At 39.2% G+C, this 20,672-nt stretch overlaps 1 protein-coding gene across 19 annotated transcripts in view; it reads left to right on the forward strand.

Moving 5' to 3' along the window:
* MAP4 (microtubule associated protein 4) overlaps window positions 1-20,672 on the forward strand; it is a 192,222-nt gene that overhangs the window by 105,054 nt on the left and 66,496 nt on the right. For all 19 annotated transcript variants that reach the window (XM_055344044.1, XM_055344041.1, XM_055344045.1 and 16 more), the window contains exon 4: window positions 20,090-20,212. In XM_055344044.1, coding sequence (XP_055200019.1) covers window positions 20,090-20,212 — 123 coding nt within the window. The remainder of the gene's footprint in view (window positions 1-20,089; window positions 20,213-20,672) is intronic.

Here is a 20,672-nt window from a genome sequence, read left to right on the forward strand (position 1 = left end):
CACTGAGCCACCCAGGGATCCCCCTGATTCCTTTTAAAAAAACATAATTGTAGTATCATTCACACAGACACCGGTTTATAATATCAAAAATGTCCATTCACCACTATTTTCTCTAGTTGTCTCATTTGTTTTTTAATAACTGGTTTTTGAAATTATATTGTAAATTTCTTTTAATCCATAGATTCTCCTATGGGGTATTTTTTTTTTTCTTTAATACAATTTGGGTTTTGTTTCTGTTTTAAAGATGCTGGAGATTTAAGGACATATGGGTGGTTGAATTGGTTAAGCATCCAACTCTTGATCTCAGCTTAGGTCTTAATCTCTTGGGGTCATGCGTTCAAGCCTCATACTGCCTCCAAGCTGGGTATGGAGCCTACTTAAGGGGGAAAAAAAAAGATTCTAGAGATTTAATTCTGCTTATAACCAGAGGAGGAGAAGTAAAGAGGAGAGGGTATAAAAAAACAAGTCATGGAGGTTGGAGGACTGACTAGATGATAAGGGAAGTGGGAAAGGATATACTTGTATAAGTAGTGTCCTTGGAAAAGAGAGTGACCTGTGCTTCTCCTATTCTCTGGTTTAGCTTCCCCCCCGCCGAATTAAAAAAAAAAAAGGTGAAGAGTTATACTTCTCATCATTAGGAAGGAAAGAGGTAATGATGGACTCATGCAGGTAAGTTTGTAGTAGAGGAAAGGGTAGTTGAAGAATATTATTTCTGTAAAGTAAGAGCTTCTGTGTTGGGGTGGAGGATGCTGGAGAACGAGAAAGGAAGTATAGAGACACACGTTTTTATAGGAACAGTGTACATTCAGTATGATAGTAAATTGAGTGTCATGGGAGGTAAAAGGAACAACTGAAAACAGTTGTAGTGTTTATAGCAAAACCACTGCTCACTTAGGATGTACTCTGGCCTCGCAGTGGCATCCTTAACCTGTGCCCACTTTGGGAAGCATCCTTTGAGATTTATGTTTGAAGCAAAACAAGCATATTGTGTGGTCTCTTAGGACATCTCTAAGACAAGTGTGCTGGTTTGTTTTACAATGAACCGAAAAGAAACTGTTAACACATAGTCATCATCTCCTTCCCACTCATGACCTTCAATGCTTCAGTGTTTTCAAATATTATTAGAACTGTGAACTCTTAAAGTCTGCCAGCCATCTTAGGGATGTCAAAGATTCTTTAATTTCAGAGCAGGAAGGTTGGTGGGCTTTCTCTCTCTCTCTCTCTCTCTCTCTCTCTCTCTCTCTCTCTCTCTCTTTCTATTTAGTATAGAGCTATCCTAATATAGTTAGATATGAATATTTAAATCTATTTTATTATAAAAATTGGAGTTGGCCGAAAATCTGAGTTCACTTTCTTTTATCACTTTCTGTTTGTAGAAAATAGGAATACTGACATTAAAAGAATTTTTTTTTAATTTATTTATGATAGTCACAGAGAGAGAGAGAGAGCGAGAGAGAGAGAGAGAGAGGCAGAGACATAGGCAGAGGGGGAAGCAGGCTCCATGCACCGGGATGCCCGATGTGGGATTCGATCCCAGGTCTCCAGGATCACACCCTGGGCCAAAGGCAGGCGCTAAACCGCTGCGCCACCCAGGGATCCCTAAAAATTTTTTTTTAATATAAATTCAGTTTTGCTGGGGTATCCCTGGATGGCTCAGCTGTTTAGTGCCTGCCTTTGGCTCGGGGCGTGGTCCTGGAGTCCCGGGATCGAGTCCCACATCGGGCTTCCTTCATGGAGCCTGCTTCTTCTGCCTGTGTCTCTGCCCCCCCCATCTCTATCTCTATCTCTCTCTCTCTCATAAATAAATAAATAAATAAATAAATAAATAAATAAACCAACAGACAAACAAATAAATAATAAATAAATAAATGAATCTTTTTTCAAAAATTCAGTTTTTGTAACACAGAGTATATTATTAGTCTCAGGGTAGAATTTGGTGATTCATTAGTTGCATGTAAATACCCAGTGCTCATTTCATCAAGTGCCCTCCTTAATGCCCATCACCCAGTTACCCCATTCCCTCATGCTCTCCCCCTCTAGCAACCCTGTTTGTTTCCTATGGTCTCTTATGGTTTGCTTCCTTCTCTGTTTTCATCTTAAATGTTTTAGTTTTTCTTCCCTATCCCTGTGTTTATCTGTTTTGTTTCTTAATTTCCACATATGAGTGAAATATGGTATTTGTCTTTCTCTGGCCGACTTATTTCTTTTAGCATAATACCCTCTAGTTCCATTCACATCGTTGCAAATGGCAAGATTTCGTTCTTTTTGATGGCTGAGTAATATTCCACTGCCTATGTATACACCACATCTTCTTTATCACTTTGTCAGTGAACATCCAGGCTCTTTGTGTATTTTGACTATTGTGGCCATTGCTGCTATAAACATTGGAGTGCATGTGCCCCTTCGAATCAGAAATACTGAAATTCTTTATTTTGAAATAATTTCTAAGATAGAAAAATTATTGAGAGAGTAGAACAAATAAAACAAAGAACTTTTTGTATGTTTTTCCTGATTCACCAACGGATAACATTTTGCCACAGTTGCTCTTATCATTCTATAATATATATATATACATATACATATACATATATATACACACATGTATATATATATGTGCGTGTGTGTATGGATATATACACATGAATATACATGCTATTTGTTCGATTTTTTAATCTTTGTAATCTAAGACATTCTTAAATGTGTTATTTGTAAAATTATTAACAGTAATTGAAAATACTATATTCAGAAATTATCCCGTCTTCTCTGTGAAAACCTTCTTGCCAGCTTTAATTTTCTTCTTTTTTCATATAATTTAAACACCTTCATCATAGTTTAGCACTTAATGAGATACTATATGTTTCCTCATTTCTCAGATGGCTAAGTTCGTATAACAGAAGCATAAACTTAAAAAGTACAAACTAGTAAAGCAGTAATTTCTGTATATATATCAAAGCCAGAACAATTCTATTAAATAAGATCCATTCCAAATATAAGATAGACTCAACAGATTTTAATAAAATAGGATACAAAATGTTCACTGATAAGGTTTCAGATTCTGCGTTGTGAAAACCTTTAAGAACCTACCATTTGTCAAATTTTAATGTCAAGTCAAAACCTGAACTTTGTCTTGGACTTCTCAATGCTTGGAAGTGGGAGTACTGGGGGAAGGAGCTAGAAGGGTGACTGTTGTTACATGCAAGCCTACAGTGTGTATGTAGGGATGTGGACTAATAGACTTTTAGAACTGGAAGGGAGCTAAGAGAGCAGATAAGTACAGTCCTTTCATGATATAAGTGAGATATTGACTTCAGAGGAATTAAATGAACTAATAATAACTAGGGTCTCACCAAAGCTGAGTATTTCAGCCTCAGTCACTGTCCTTTTTCTTCTGTATCTTTTTACTTTTCTCTTCAGATAAATAGCAGTATTCTTAGGATGCCTGGGTGGTTCAGTCAGTTAAGCAGCTGACTCTTGGTTTCTGCTCAGGTCATGATCTTGGGGTTGTAGGATCAAGCCCTACATGTGGCTCTGCTTTCAGTATGGAGTCTGCCCCCTCTCTGTGCATTATCTTTCTCTCTCGCAGATAAATAAAGTCCCCCCCAAAAAACACTGGGGACACCTGGATTGCTCAGAGGTTGAGTGTCTGCCTTTGGCTCAGAGCGTGATCCCGGGGTCCTGGAATCGAGTTCAACATCGGGCTCCCCGTGAGGAGCCTGCTTCTCCCTCTGCCTGTGTCTCTGCCTCTCTCTGTGTCTCTCATAAATAAATAAATAAATAAATAAAATCTTTAAAAAAAAAAAAAAAGATAGTGGGCAGCCCCGGTGGTTCAGCGGTTTAGTGCCACCTTCAGCCCAGGGCCTGATCCTGGAGACCTGGGATCAAGTCCCACGTCGGGCTCCCTGCATGGAGCCGGCTTCTCCCTCTGCCTGTGTCTCTGCCTCCCTCTCTCTCTCTATCTCTCATTAATAAATAAAATAAATAAATAAATAAAATTTAAAAAGGTAGTATTCTCTAGAGGGGGACTCTCTAAATACTCTTAACTCATCAGTTCTCAAACCTAGTGATATCAAGACAACATAATGCTTTTAAAAATTAGGAGACAGGGATCCCTGGGTGGCTCAGCGTTTTAGCGCCTGCCTTTGGCCTGGAGCGTGATCCTGGAGTCCCAGGATCAAGTCCCACATTAGGCTGCCTGTGTGGCTGTGTGGAGCCTGCTTCTCCCTCTGCCTGTATCTCTGCCTGCCTCTCTCTCTCTCTCTCTCTCTCTCTCTCTCTCTCTCTCTCTCTTTTTCTCTCTGTCTCAGTCTCTCATGAATAAAATAAAATCTTTTAAATAAATGAATAAAAACAAAAAAATTAGGAGACATTTCAGGATGATGAATATGTTCACTCTTTAGTGATAGCATACATATCTGGAAATTTGTCAACCTGTATAATTTAAATATGTACAGCTCATTGTTTGTCAGTTGTACCTCAGTAAAGCTAGTTACGAAATTATTAAGGACCCCAAAGAGTTTTTGTTTATATGGTTACATCTGTCAGTATTTATCAAATTAGATATTAAGACCAAGAGACTTTTAAAAATACTTGTTAGTTTAACATATCATTAAATGTTAATATTAACATTTTTAAAGAGATTTTATTTATTCGTGAGAGATAACAGAAAGAAAGAAGCAGAGACACAGGCAGAGGGAGAAGCAGGCTCCATGCAGGGAGCCCGATGTGGGACCCAATCCTGGGACCCCAGGATCATGCCCTGAGCCAAAGACAGATGCTCAGCCACTGAGCCGCCTAGGCGTCCCTGTTTTACATTTTTCTAAATGTCTTGACTATCTGGTTTAATAAGAAGACAGCTTGATACTCAAGTCTGCCTCTGCATTCAGTCTGTCTCAATATGCTGTTTGAGTTGATGAATATGAAGAAAATCTGTCTCATATATGTAGTTAAGAGGAGGAGTATTTTGACAGTTCCTTTTCAGGTAACTGGATATTCTTTGACTTGACCTTAAAACTTGACTAGTGGTCAGTTCTTAAAGTTTTTCAGTGTAGAATCTGAAACCTTATCGATGAATATTTTGTATTCTGTTACATTAAAATCTGTTGAGTCTATCTTACGCTTGGAATGGATCTTATTTGATAGAATTGTTCTGGCTTTGATATGTAGGTATACAGATATTACTGCTTGATTAGTTGATATTTTTAATATTTAAACAGTTGCATTTACTGTTAAATGCTCCAATTTCACAGTAGAATCTGGCCCCTGTTTTTTCCATTCTAGAATCTTTTAGGAGAACCACGGTATCTAGGGTTGTTTCCATTGCATTATGTAAATTGCTTCTTGTTTAGAATTTCAGGTTTCTTTTTTTTTTTTTAAAGCTAAAATAGATTCTCTGAGTAGATTGTAGTTATGCTGAAAAAAATATATTCTGAATACTGTTGTTCCTGCAAGGGAGTTTGCCTGCTCTTGCTTTGGAGTTTTAAGAAGGAAATCTAGGTCAGTAGCATTGAATGAAGATGTGGGAGTGAGCCTGTGTCAAATTTAGTCATTAATAATACTGTTGGCAGGAGCCTGGCTCTTCTCAACATTGCTCCTGAGAGAACCATTCTAGGCTGCAGTGCAGCAGACTGTGGAGGGAAGACACCAGTGCCTTCTGCATCTTCAAACCAGAGATGCATATTTCTTCCCCAGAATGTATGAGGAAAATGTATTGACTTATCTGATTAAAAGTTATGGGTTTTGGGGTGCCTGGGTGGCTCAGGTAGTTAAGCATCTGCCTTTGGCTCAGGTCATGATCCCAGGGTCCTGTTGAGCCCCTTGCTCAGCGGGAAGCCTGCTTCTCTCTCTTTTCCTCTGTCCCCCACCTCCCATTCTCTCTCTCTCTTTCTCTCAAATAAATAAATAAAATCTTTTTTTTTCTTTTTCTTTTTTTTTTTTTTTTTTTAATAGTGAGTTTTGGAGATGCCTAGCTGGCTTAGTCAGTAGAGCATGCAACTCTTGATCTCAGGGTCGTGGTCTGAGCCCCACATTGGGTGTAGAAATTACTTAAAAATAAAATCTTAAAAAAATTCTGAGGTTTGTTTTGTTTTACCACATGAAGTATCACTTCACACCAGTTAGAATTACTAGTATCAAAAATATGGGATGCTCCAGTCAGACTGGAGGGGGACACCAAATGTGACACATCCCAGTTGGCTGGGGGTTGGCAGTGTAGGTGGTAAAAGAATTCACCCAAGGCAGAACCAAAGAGAGAAAAGTTTATGGAATACACCCCTTGAGAGCATCGGGCAGGATAGCAAAGGAGAGACTGCCTGCCTTCAGGCAGTGGTGGGGCTGAGGAAGTGTGGGGACAGGTGGAATTCTCCCTTTTTTGGTAATCTTAGGCATTGTGCTTGATTGTAATTGGTCAGTTAGGGGCTATGGCTATTTTGAGGTGGGTCGCTTAATGATCCTGTTTGCATTCAACTCAGTGGTCCCCAACTTTTTGCCTTATTCAATTTTCTGCTGTCAAGGCTATTACCTAAAAGTGGCCTTTACAAAAAAGACAAGAAATAACAAGTGTTGGTTCAGCAGTGGAGAAAAGGGAATACTTGTACAACTGTGGAAAATTGTATGGAGGATCCTCAAAAGATTAAAAATAGAAATAACATATGATCTGGTTATTCCACTACTGAGGATTTACCCAAAGAATACAGAACACTGATTTGAAAAGATATATGCATCCTTATGTTTATTACAGCATTATTTACAGTAGCCAAGATGCATAAGTAACCGAAGTATTGAAAATTGAATGCATAAAGAAGATGTGGGGCGTGTGCATGTATGTATGTAAAACAGTATTACCCAGCCATATAAAAGAACAAAATCCTGCCATTTGTGACATAGGTGGGACCTAGAGGGTATTATGCTAAGTAAAATAAATTAGAGAAAGACAAATTGCCATATGATTTCACTTACCTGTGGAATCTAAAAAACAAAACGGGTGCATGTGTGGCTCAGTTGGTTAAGTGTCTGCCTTTTGGCTCAGGTCATAATCCCAGGGTTCTGGGATCGAGCCCCAAGGTGGGATGCCTCACCCTCTTCCTCTGCCTGCCGCTCCCCCTGCTTGTGTTCTCTGTCAAATAAATAAAATATTTAAAAAATAAAAATAAAAAATAAAAGACAAAACAAAGAAATGAGCTGATTCTTTTTTTTTTTCTTTATTTATTTATGATAGTCAGAGAGAGGCAGAGACACAGGCAGAGGGAGAAGCAGGCTCCACGCACACCGGGAGCCCGACGTGGGATTCGATCCCGGGTCTCCAGGATCGTGCCCTGGGCCAAAGGCAGGCACCAAACCACTGCAACACCCAGGGATCCCCCCCCCCCTTTTTTTTCGAGCTGATTCTTAAATACAGAGAACAAAGTGATGGTTGCCAGAGGGGAAGTGGGTAGGGAGAAGCACAAAATAGGTGAATCAGGTTAAGAGGTATAAACTTCTAATTATAAAATAAATGAGTCACAGAGATGAAAAGTACAGCATAGGGAATATAATTTTATATTATTATCAGTAATAATTTTAATAATGGATGTGCCTGGTTGGCACAGTCATTTAAGCATCAGTCATTTAAGCAACTGACTCTTGGTTTTAGCTCAGGTCGTGATCTCAGGGTCCTGAGATGGAGCCTCACATCAGGCTGAGCGCTTAGCACAGAGTCTGCTTGAGATTCTGTCTCCCTCTCCCTCTGTCTTCCCGTTTCTTCTCTCTCTCTCAAATCTTAAAAAATAATAATAATAATAATTGTAATAATGTTGTATGGTGATAGATCATAACTACACTTAGTGTGGTGAGCAGTGAGGTAATATAAAGAATTCTCAAATCATGCGTATACCTGAAACTAATAAACACTGTATGTCAGCTATACTTCATTAATTAAAAAGTAATTAAAATTGTGGGGTTTTTTTACCAAAGGGTAAGCAGAATCGCTAGCCTTTAAAAAAATTTTTTTTAACATGATAGGCTATTATTTAAAATCTCCTGGAGTTTCTTACGGTTTTTCATACTAAATGTAAATCACTTTCCAAGAAGTTTTACGTATGATGTGAATTTATAAACGTAAATAATCCAGTCCAGGAAAAAAATGACCTTGTGATAATTTCAATAGCTTATTTATTGAATGCCATTCTGTGCCATGCAGTGAGCTATGTCTTTTGAAGAAATAAAGTTAATAGAAGCACAATCTTTACTTTTGATTTAAAATTTTTTTTATTCATGAGACACACATACACAGAGGCAGAGACGTAAGCAGAGAGAGATGCAGGCTCTTTGCAGGGAGTCCGATGCAGGACTCCATTACGGGACTTTTGGACCATGCCCTGAGCTGAAGACAGACACTCAACCACTGAGCCACTCAGGCATCCCTGATCTTTCCTTTTTTTTTTTTTTTTAATTTTTTTTAATTTTTTAAAGATTTTATTTATTTATTCATGAGAGACACAGAGAGAAAGAGAGGCAGAGACACAGGCAGAGGGAGAAGCAGGCTCCACGCTGGAAGCTCGATGCGGGACCCTATCCCTGGTCTCCAGGATCACACCCTGGGCTGATGGCGGCACCAAACCACTGAGCCCCGCACTGCCCCCTGATCTTTACTTTTTAAATAAACATATTAATGAATTGGAGAAACAAGGTTACTACATGTTAAATAATGAATTTTTAAAATGATGAACATAGAATACTCAAAGGTATAAGTATTTAAAAATTTTAAAAAGGGATGCCAGGGTGGCTTAGCAGTTAAATGTCTGCCTTTGGCTCAGGGCATGATCCTGGAGTCCCAGGATCGAGTCCCACATTGGGCTCCCCATGTGGAACCTGCTTCTCCCTCTGCCTATGTATCTGCCCCTCTCTCTGTCTCTTATGAATGAATAAATAAAATCTTTTAAAAAATTAAAATAAAAAAATTAGACTAATAAAGAAATATGTGTTCAGGAACTAAATTGTTTTCTAGGAACAATGAATATTGAAAGAGCTAAAAGGAGAATAGGCATTAAAGTTATGAGAGAGGTTGTGTGGAACCTGAGACTTGAGTCATGGCTTTGGGATATGGGTCCAACAGTGGGCAGTGGTTGATCTCATGAGCAAAGGCAACAGGGGTTAGCATAAGCGTAGGCTTCAGCAGTGGCCATGAGGGGCTAGATTGCCCAGAGTGTGATGTTCCTGTTGACGTAGTGGGGAATAACCCTGCCATGGGTTCATTTCAGTAGATAAAGAAGAATATTAGATTAATATCCAACTTTTGCATTAATTACTCTGTGAAAAGCATTTGTCATGTTGAAGCCCTACACAAATTGCCTTATTAGCTTTGAAATTGTAGATGGTAGGTACTCCTAAACAGGGATCAATTCAAGGATGGAAATTCTAGTACTTTTCTATGGATTATAAAATTATTGATACCGTATTTTTTATTATTGTAATTCTAGAACTGAACAGAATTGTAATTCTGAACCTCTAGAATGATCTTAGAGGTCATTACTGAAACCAAGAGTCCAAAAAGCTATCCCAAATTTATACATTTAAGCTTTCCGTCAGAGCAGGATCAGGAATTCATATATTTCTGTTGGGCTCAGCCCTTTGCTTGCTTATTACTTGTTTGTTCTGTTTTCCTCCCTTCCTCCTTCCCTCTCTATTGCTTAAATTCTGCTATAGATTGATTAAAATATTTAATAATAACTAAGGAGGGATGAAAAATGATTCTGGAAAGTAGCCAAAGACCAGGTTTTGAGACTGCTGGTTATAGTACTATTGAGTCAGTTACAGATTGATTCTTAGCTTCAACCTCAGAGCGTGAGAAAACTGTTTTCTTCTACTGTTTTCTCATTAATTTCTCTTTAGTAATCCAAAATGGAGCTGTGTGTATTATTGCATTTGTGCTTTTGTGATTTGAGAAGTTAAGTCAATCAGTACAAATTTATTATTTGTATTCTTATTAATTTTAAGAAGTCTTTCTCTCCAAATATTTGCCACCTTTTCCTCTTAACCTCCTCCACATACCACTAGTGAACCTTCCCAAGGACGCTGTGGTTTGTTTTTTGATTTGTTATCTTTCTGGTTTAACAAATGTTCAAGTACTTCCATTTATCCAATAACTTCTTTTTTTTTTAATTTTTATTTATTTATGATAGAGAGAGAGAGAGAGAGAGAGAGAGAGAGAGGCAGAGACACAGGCAGAGGGAGAAGCAGGATCCATGCACCGGGAGCCCGACGTGGGATTCGATCCCGGGTCTCCAGGATCACGCCCTGGGCCAAAGGCAGGCGCTAAACCGCTGCACCCCCCAGGGATCCCCTATCCAATAACTTCTGAATGTTTTTTTCTAAGTTGTGTTTTATTAGGTTTTGAGAGATGAAGAGGTGAGTGGGTAAGTCAAAGGTTTCAGAATTTAATTTTAGAATTAAAATGCGGGCAGCCTGAGTGGCCCAGTGGTTTAGTGCCTGCCTTCAGCCCAGGGCCTGATCCTGGAGACCCGGGATCGAGTCCCACGTCAGGCTCCCTGCATGGAGCCTGCTTCTCCCTCTGCCTGTGTCTCTGCATCTTTCTCTCTCTCTCTCTGTCTCTCATGAATAAATAAATAAAATCTTAAAAAAAAAGAATTAAAATGCATTTAAAAATTATCACAACTTTTTTTTAACTCTAGGATAGTGGTCTGTGGCTCTAAAAGTCTCAATGTCACACCCAGAGTTAAGTGGCAGAGCCAGGATTAGAACCTTATAAGAACTGGGGACTGTACATTTATATGTTTGACTACTGTCTACAGCTGGATTTTTTTTTAACATATAAGGCATTTAGAATTATACTTGGCTCATAAGTCTCTCTCTTGATTTTCTCTCCTTCCCTTGTTTCTTTCTATGCTTCACTCACTCACTCACTCACTGTCTTCCTTTCTCCTTTTCTCCTACTCTTTCTTGTCCCCTCTCTGTTCTCCCCTACCCTCTCTCAGGCAGATTCTTTCAAGGTGGGAAAGGGCTAGTGGCAGCTAATGTGTATCATTATGGCTCATGATCCAAAAAAGTCAGAATGTCTTTGGCCTGGTTGAATACAAGTATACTCCTTTGGTCAGGAAAGCAAAAACACCACAAGTGACCTCTGCACCAGGACCACCTGGAAAGGAATACAGCAGTTCCCCTTTGGAAGCAATACAGGCAGCTAAATCTTGGGGTCTGCTCTTTTTGGACTTTGACATCCTGGCTATTCTCTAGCAGCCATCTGTGAAGAATTGCCGTCCTCCATAAGTTTTTTCCATTCAAATTGGCGTACTCCTTATTTTCTCATTCTTAACCATGGCTTCAATTCATATTTGGCTCTGCTGAATGTTTTCCCCACTTACCAGCACTGTGCAAAAACAAGTATGTGGTCTATGTAAAATTGACTCTGTATGTCTGCTGAAATAGTGATGAATACATATTTAAGTATTACAGAAAATTAAACCACATAACTAACGCAATCTGACTACAGTTAGCTCTGCAGAACTTTCTTGTATTGAAATGCTGTTTAAAATTGGCTATCTTGGGGATCCCCGAGTGGCTCAGCAGTTTAGCGCCTGTCTTTGACCCAGGGCGTAATCCTGGAGTCCTGGGATCAAGCCCCGCATCAGGCTCCCTGCATGGAGCTTGCTTCTCTCCCTGCCTGTGTCTCTGCCTCTCTCTCTCTCTCTGTGTGTGTCTCTCAGAATAAATAAAATCTTTAATAAAATAAAATAAAATTGGCTTTCTTGAGGTGCCTGGGTGGCTCCATTGCTTAAATGTCCAACTTTTGATTTTGGCTCAGGGTGTGATCTCACAGTTGTGAGATCAAGCCTTGCGTGGGGCTCTGCACCAGGCATGGAACGTGCATAAGATTCTGTCTCTCTGAGTGGTACATTTGGTTAGATGTGAAAATCTTGGTTTCAGCTGGGGTCTTGATCTCAGGGTCATGAGATCAAGCCCCACATAGGGCTCTGTTCTCCGTGTGGAATCTGCTTAAGACTTTCCCTCTCCCTCTGCCGCTCCCCTCCACACTCGTAAGCTCTCTTTACCTCTCTCTTTCTAGAATAAATCTTAAAAAAAAAAAAAAATTCTCCCTCTCCCTCTGCTTCCACCCATCCCCCACTTGCACTCATGCTCTCAAAAATTAAAAAAATTGAAAATAAAGTTGGCTCTCCTAAAGTCAAAGGAGAGACAGAAAAAAGAAAGCATACTGAGCGAGAGACCCAAAAGGAGGAGGAGGTGCTTGTAGGAGACGGAGATGATTATTCAAACCTCTGGATGTGCTTAGGCATGAATTTACAGGACCACATTACAGGGTGTTGACATCCCTGCTGGAAGTAGACTCCATATTTGAACTGTATTGCTAAGTTTTTCTCTTCTCTCTGGCTCCATGTTGTACCATAACAAGAGGTGTTTACTTTTGTACTTTTGTCATTTAATGAGGGTTGACCTAGGAATTAGCTATGTGTGGTCTATCTCTAGATCATCCATTGTAAACTGTCATTGATGAAAGACAATTTTGATGATCGGTTTCCATCTTAAAAAGACAGTTGTGACAAACATTGCTTAAAGTTTGGAAAAAGTCTATCTTTTGAGGAATTGATGTTTCCTTTTCTTATAACTTGCAGCAGCAGTTTCTTAGTTGTGTGCATGTCAGTTTCTATAACCTTCAGAGAGAAACCACTCCTGCTAGAGGCTCTGGTTAACAGATACAACCCAGGAGGGTTTGCCATTTATCATGTTAACTGTCCCTCCAGCAGATAAATTTCTTAGGGATTTGGTGTTTTACGTATGTAAGAAGAGTTTTAGTTACAAGATGATAATTAAATATCTTTTTTTTTTAAGATTTTATTTATTTAGTCATAGACACAGAGAGAGAGAGAGGCCGAGACACAGGCAGAGGGAGAAGCAGGCTCCACACAGGGAGCCTGAGGTGGGACTCGATCCCGGGGCTCCAGGATCACACCCCAGGCTGCAGGCGGCGCCAAACCGCTGCGCCACTGGGGCTGCACATAATTAAATATCTTAATTAAAGTTAGAGCATATTATACACCTTCCAGTCTTATAGGCATGAAAAGTAAATCCACAGATTTATTATGCTTAAGTAAAAAAGTTTATAGAAAAAAAATCTTCAGAAATCCAAGATCCTCTCAGGAGATGTTCCTGAAGGAGCATTTTAGAAAATACAAATTGAGGATAAATGATTTTGTTTTCTTCTTCTTCTCTACTTTTTCCCCCAAACCACTTCATATAGATGAAATCAGATTGAAATGATTCTATGAAACATGAAAATAAAGGCCAACCTTGAAGGGGAGCATTTGTACCTAGAGACAGCAGGATGATTTGGAAGTCCTGTCACTTCCAATCCCACTTTGCCTTGAGGGTAGCAGTCAGTGTATTAGCCATAGAATTGTTTCTAAGTACCCTGTGGTAGAGCCTTCTCCTTCTCCCAGCTCTATCTTCCTTAGGTCTTTATCTGTTTTCTTTCTTTTTTTTTAAAGATTTATTTATTTATTTACTTACTTACTTACTTACTTATTTACTTATTTATGAGAGAGAGAGAGAGAGAGAGAGAGAGACAGAGAGACAGAGAGAGAGAGGCAGGCAGAGACACAGGAGGAGGGAGAAGCAGGCTCCATGCCGGGAGCCTGATGTGGGACTCATCAGGAGACTCCAGGATCGCGCCCTGGGCCAAAGGCAGGCGCTAAACCGCTGAGCCACCCAGGGATCCCCTTTTATCTGTTTTCTAGAAGGAAGACACAGTAGGGAAACTTTAAACTTTGGTACTGTGGCTATTCAGCCTTTCAAAACTTCTTTCTCGGGCAGCCCCCGTGGAGCAGTGGTTTAGCGCTGCCTGCAGCCCGGGTGTGATCCTGGAGACCTGGGATCAAGTCCCATGTCGGGCTCCCTGCACGGAGCCTGCTTCTCCCTCTGCCTGTGCCTCTGCCCCTCTCTCTCTCTCTGTGTCTCTATGAATAAATAAATAAAATCTTACAAAAATCAACAACCAAAAAAAAAAAAACTTCTTTCTCATTTACTTTTATGCCCTTCTCAACAAAAGTTCATGCCCCTAAAGAGGAAGTATATACTAAAGTCACCTTAATCCATTTTTAGAATATGTGATCACCCTCGGAGTTCCCTTGGGCCCATTTATGTTCAATTCCCATTACCTGTAGTCTGTAGTCTACAGGTCTAGGCAGCCACTATTCTACTTCCTGTCAGTATAGTTGTGTCTTTTCTAGAAAATTCATGTAAACAGAATTATGTAATATATAGTCTCTTGTGTCTTGCTTTTCTCACATATCGTGAGACTTTTAAGGCTCATCCATATTGTAGTATTTATCAGTAGTTCATTCCCATTTATAGCTGCATAATATTCTGTGTATGCACATATTTTTTTTTAATTTTTATTTATTTATGATAGTCACAGAGAGAGAGAGAGAGAGAGAGGCAGAGACACAGGCAGAGGAAGAAGCAGGCTCCATGCACCGGGAGCCCGATGTGGGATTCGATCCCGGGTCTCCAGGATCGCGCCCTGGGCCAAAGGCAGGCGCCAAACCGCTGCGCCACCCAGGGATCCCAACATATTTTGTTTATACGTTTGCTAGTTGATGAATACTAGGTTTCCCATTTTTAGCTGTAATGAATAATGTGTTAGTCATATTAGTTTTGTATAAATACGTGTTTTCATTTCTCTTAGGTTGATACTTGGGATTGAGATTGCTAGGTCAGAAATGTTAACATTTTAAGAAACTGTCAAAGTCTAGAATTAAACTCTTACATCTTTCAACAAAGGTGCCCCAAGATAAATCTGTGGAGTATCCCCTATCCACGATTTTGCTTTCTGTCATTTCAGTTACTTGTGGTTACCTGTGGTTTGGAAGCAGATAGTCCTCCTCCTGACATATCAGAAGGTCATTAGTAGCCTAACATTATGTCACAATACCTACCTCGTTCACCTCACTTCATCTAATCATGTAGGCATTTTATCATCTCACATCATCACTAGAAGGGTGAATATAATACAGTAAGATATTTTGATAGACCACATTCACATAACTTTTATTTACTTATAGTATATTGTTATAATTGTTCTATTGCTAATTATTGTTGTTAATCTCTTGCTGTGCCTAATTTATAAATTAAACTTTATTATAGGTACATATGAAAAGGGGGGAAAACAGCATATATAGGGTTCAGTACTATTTGTAGTTTCACGTGTCCAGTGGCAGGGATGGGGAGTAATCTTGCAGGGTATTTCCTACCAATAAGAGGACCATAATAGTCTTTTCAACAAATGGGGCTGGGAAAACTGGGTATCTCTATGCAAAAGCATGAAGTTGGGACCCCTACCTAATACCACATAAAAAAATAATATGGATCATAGACCTAAATATAAGGGGTAAAGCAGACCTCCTAGAAGAAAACATAGGCATAGATCAGTGATGACCTTGGATTAGCCAGTGGTTTCTTAGAACTCCAGACATAGTGGCAAAAGAAAATCAGATAAATTGGACTTTATTGGAGTGCCTGGCTGGCTCACTTAGAGGAACATTTGACTTTTGATCTTAGAGTTGTAAGTTTGAGCCCCATGTTGTGTGCAGAGATGACTTTATTTTATTTTTTTGTTCTGTTTTTGTTTTTTTGCAGAGATGATATTTAAAAAAATTGGACTTTATCAAAATTAAAAATTATTTGTGCCCCAAGGACATCAAGAAAATGAATCTTGGATGAATCTAGAGGGTATAATGCTAAATCCAATAAATCAGTCAGAGAAAGACAACTATGATATGATTTCACTTACATGTGGAATTTAGGAAACAAAACAAATGAACAAAGATAAAAAGAAATACATCCTTGGGCAGCCCCGGTGGCACAGCGGTTTAGCGCTGCCTTCAGCCCAGGGCGTGATCCTGGAGACCTAGGATTGAGTCCTCCGTTGGGCTCCCTGCATGGAGCCCGCTTCTCCCTCTGCCTGTGTCTCTACCTCTCTCTCTCTCTCTCTCTCTCTCTCTCTCTGAATGAATGAATAAATAAATAAATCTTAAAAAAAAATCCTTAAATAAGAGAACAGACTGACGTTTGCTAGAGGAAAGGTGGGTTGAGGGGAGGGGTGAAATAGGTGAAGGCAATTAAGAGTACACTTACTATGATGAGCACTGAGTAATTATGGAACTGTTGAATCCTTATACCCCTGAAACTAATAACTGTATGTTAACTATGCTTGAAATAAAAAAAGAAAGTGAGGTGCACCTAGGTGGCTCAGTTGGTTGAGCATCTGCCTTTGGCTCAGGTCATGATCTCATGGTTCTGGAATCGAGTCCCACATCGAGCTCCCTGCTCAGCAGGGAGCCTGCTTCTCTCTCTGCCTCTATCCTTGGTTCATGCTCAATCTCTCTCTCAAATAAAAAACTAAAATATTACTAAAAAAAAAAAAAGAATGAATCTTACATCTCAATAATAACAGAAATTAGCTCAATTAAAAAATAGTTAAATGATTTCAATAGATATATATTTTTTAGATTTATTATTTATTTTAAAGATTTTATTTATTTATTCATGAGAGACAGAGAGAGAGGCAGAGATGTAGGCAGAGGAAGAAGCAGGCTCCATGCAGGGAGCCTGATGTGTGGGACTCGATCCTGGAATCACAGGATCATGCCCTGAGCCAAAAGCAGGTGCTCAACCGCTGAGCCACCCAGGTGTCCCGGTTTGTTTATTTTAGAGAGAGAGAGAGCATGAACAAGAAAGGCAGAGGGAGAGGGAGAGGATCCCAAGCAGACTCCATGCTAATGAGGAGCCTACCACAGGGTTGGATCTTATGACCCTGAGATCACAACCTACGCCATACCAAAAGTTGGATGCTTAACTAAACTGTACTACCCGCGTGCCCCTTAAATAGACATTTCTTTTTTAAAAAAATGCAAATGACTGATAAGCAATGAAAATATGCATAACATCACTAGTCATTAGGGAAATGCACAGTGGGATACACTTCACACCCACATCTGGTATAGCTAAAATAAAAAAAGATCAACAGTGTTGGCGAAGATGTGGAGAGATTGTAAAATGGTGCAAGCGCTTTGCAAAAACAGTCTGGCAGTTTCTCAAAATGTTAAACATAAGAGTTGATGTATGACCTAGAAATTCTGCTAGGCATATACTCAGTAGAATTAGAAACATATGACCACACAGAAACTTATATAGAGGATTTTGGAGTAATAAAAATATTCTGAAGTTAGTGGTGGTAGTTGTATAACTCCGTGAACATACTGAAACCCACGGGATTCTACACTTTAAAAGGATAATTTATATCTCAAGCTGTTCACAAAAAAAAAAAGAAAAGAAAGCCATCAAACTAATTTCTAAAGTAGTGCCATTTAACTTTCCCTCCAGGAATGAAAGAAGTTTCCTTTTTCTCTTTGTCCTCACTAACTCCTGGTATTGTCAGTCTTTTTGATTTAGTGGTTCAGTAGTGTAATAGCATCTGATAGTGATTTCAGTTTGCATTTCCTTAACGACCAATGATGATGAGCTGCTTTTCATGTGCATATTACCCACTTGTGTATTTTCTTTGATGACAATGGCTATTGAAAATTTTTGCTCCTTTAAAATTGAGTTGCTTGTCCTACAGTTGTGTTGTAAGAGATTTTTTCCAAGTCTTAATTTTTTATTATTAGACTGAACAGACAATAACATTTTATTTATTTGTTTGTTTAAAGAATTTATTTATTTATCCATGACAGACACAGAGAAAGAGAGAGAGGCAGAGTGACACAGGCAGAGGGAGAAGCAGGCTCCATGCAGGGAGCCTGATGTGGGACTCCATTCCGGATCTCCAGGATCACACCCCAGGCCGAAGGTGGCGCCAAACCGCTGGGCCATCAGGGCTGCCCGACAATAACATTTTAATAAATATGATCAGAACAAAGAAAATGTGAGGGAAATAAAATAAGAACTTTACATATTGTTCTTTGCAAGTATAAACAAGACTGCATAAAAAGACTGAAGTGGCTATTTTCCCCATATTAAATGCTTAAACACAGTTTTGAATACACAGTATGTGCCAGTATCTATCTAGTTGCTTATAAATATTGTTTTTAATGTGATTAATGAATTTGTTTCCTATAAAATTGATCTAAGGTAGATTATAATTATGCTCTAAGAGGGCAGCCCCGGTGGTGCAGCGGTTTAGCGCCGCCTGCAGCCCAGAGTGTGATCCTGGAGCCCCGGGATCGAGTCCCACATCAGGCTCCTTGCATGGAGCCTGCTTCTCCCTCTGCCTGTGTCTCTGCCTCTGTGTGTGTGTGTGTGTGTGTGTGTGTGTGTTTCTCATGAATAAATAAATAAATAAATAAATCTTTAAAAAACAACTAAAAAAAAATATGCTCTAAGAGATTTTGATCTCTTCTCTATATAAGTCCTTTATTAGATTTATCATTTGCAAATATTTTCTCAGTCTCTGGCTTCTCTTTTCATTCTCTTAATAGTATTTTTGAAAAGCAAAAGCTTTGGATCCCCGGGGTGGCTCAGCGGTTGAGTGCCTGACTTCGGCCCAGGGCGTGATCCTGGAGTCCTGGGATCAAGTCCCACATGGGGCTCCCTGCAATGGAGCCTGCTTTTCCCTCTGCCTGTGTCTCTGCCTCTCTCTTTGTGTCTCTCATGAATAAATAAATAAAATCTTTTTAAAAAGAAAAGAAAAAGTTTTATTACATTTCAATGGTGTCCAGTTCATCAGTATTTTTCCTTTATGGATCTTGCTTTTGATGACATGTCTAAGAAATCTCTGCCTAATTCAGGGTCACAGAGATAGTTTTCTCCTCTGTTTTCTTCTACAAATTCCTTTAGTTTCACCTATTTACATTTAGGTTTTGAATCTATCTGGAGTTAGATTTTGCGTATGGTGTAAGGTAAGTGACCAGTTGTTTCTGTGTCATTGGTTAGAAAAAAATGATCCTTTCCCCTTGGGACTTCTGTTAAAAACCAGTTGTCCACAACTTACGTAGTTTTCTTTCTGAACTCTATTCTGCTCCATTTATCTAATGTGTGGGCCATACCACACTCATTTGTAATAACTTGTAAAATCAGATAATGTCCTCCAGTGTGTTGTTCTTCAAAATTGTTTTGGCTATTCTGTGTTTTTTTTTTGTTTTGTTTTGTTTTTTTTTTTTTTTGCATTTCCTTATAAATTATGGAATGAGTTTGTTGACACCTTCAAAAAATTCTACTGGAATTTTTAATTGTAGTTGCCTTGAATCTATTGGTCAGTTTGAGAATCGCCATCTTAACAATACCGAGTCTTCTATAATGAACATAGCATAGTATTTCTCTCCATTTATTTAGATCTGACATTTTTTTGGGTTTTGGTGACTTGAAATGATTGTTGCTGACAGTTGTCAAATTTTTTTTTTTTTAATTTACTTATGATAGTCACAGAGAGAGAGAGAGAGAGAGAGGCAGAGACACAGGCAGAGGGAGAAGCAGGCTCCATGCACCGGGAGCCCGATGTGGGATTCGATCCCGGGGCTCCAGGATCGTGCCCCGGGCCAAAGGCAGGCGCCAAACCGCTGCGCCACCCAGGGATCCCCAGTTGTCAAATTTTATACTTGTTCTTTTGTAGATAAAAATCACTAACCTTTTCACATATCATAACCAGAAGATATTTTGCAGTATTTTTTTTTTAATTTTTTTTTTTATGATAGTCACAGAGAGAGAGAGAGAGAGAGAGGCAGAGACACAGGCAGAGGGAGAAGCAGGCTCCATGCACCGGGAGCCTGATGTGGGATTCGATCCCGGGTCTCCAGGATCGCGCCCTGGGCCAAAGGCAGGCGCCAAACCGCTGCGCCACCCAGGGATCCCTATTTTGCAGTATTTTTAACCTAATAACAACTTATACTTCCAGTATTTTTTTTTTTACTTCCAGTATTTTGATTATGTTTTTCTGTTGTAAAATTTTAAAAAAGATTTCTTGAAAGGCGCTAGGTAGGTATGATTTTGTCATAATTATACTAATTGTGATACTTGTAGAAACTCAACTCTAATGGAGAAGAAGACAAAAGTACCTTTTAACTTTTTTTTCCGTGTTTTGTATTTAAAGGCTCGCCAACTCAATTCCTTGAAGAGAAAATGCCCTACGAGGGATATCAGAACATCCAGAGCTGGCCAGAAAATACAAACTTTTGCTTTGAGCCAGAACAGTTGGTGAATCCTACCCAGACTGGTAAGTGCAGACTTGCCTGTGACTGCTTAGTGTAAGCAATGACATAAGCATGAAAAATTTGCAGCCACCATGTAGATAAAACTTTTTAGCTTAAATATAGCTTGTAAAGCACAACCAAGGTGTAATCATTTACCCTGAATATTTAGTTGACCCTTTCTCTTCTCAATTCCTTCTTCTGAGGCCCATGCCCCTCTAAATCTCTCCCTTTCAAGGACTGTTTTAGTAATTTAACTGAAACTGATATTCATTGAAGACTAAATTGTCAGTAGTACCTTAGAATCTTAATTCTTCCAAAAGGAATTTTTATAGTAATTATAGCACCATTTGTTGAATGTCTGTTTTGTGTGCCAGGCACAGTGCTAGCACCTTCCTACACATATTTTCTGTGTTTCTTACCTAAGTCTGCAAGTATTTATCATCCTCATTTGACAGAAGGAACTAAGACTCATACCCAATTTCT

This window comes from Nyctereutes procyonoides, unplaced genomic scaffold, assembly GCF_905146905.1.
Source record: "Nyctereutes procyonoides isolate TBG_1078 unplaced genomic scaffold, NYPRO_anot_genome, whole genome shotgun sequence".
NCBI classification, from domain to species: Eukaryota; Metazoa; Chordata; class Mammalia; order Carnivora; family Canidae; genus Nyctereutes; species Nyctereutes procyonoides.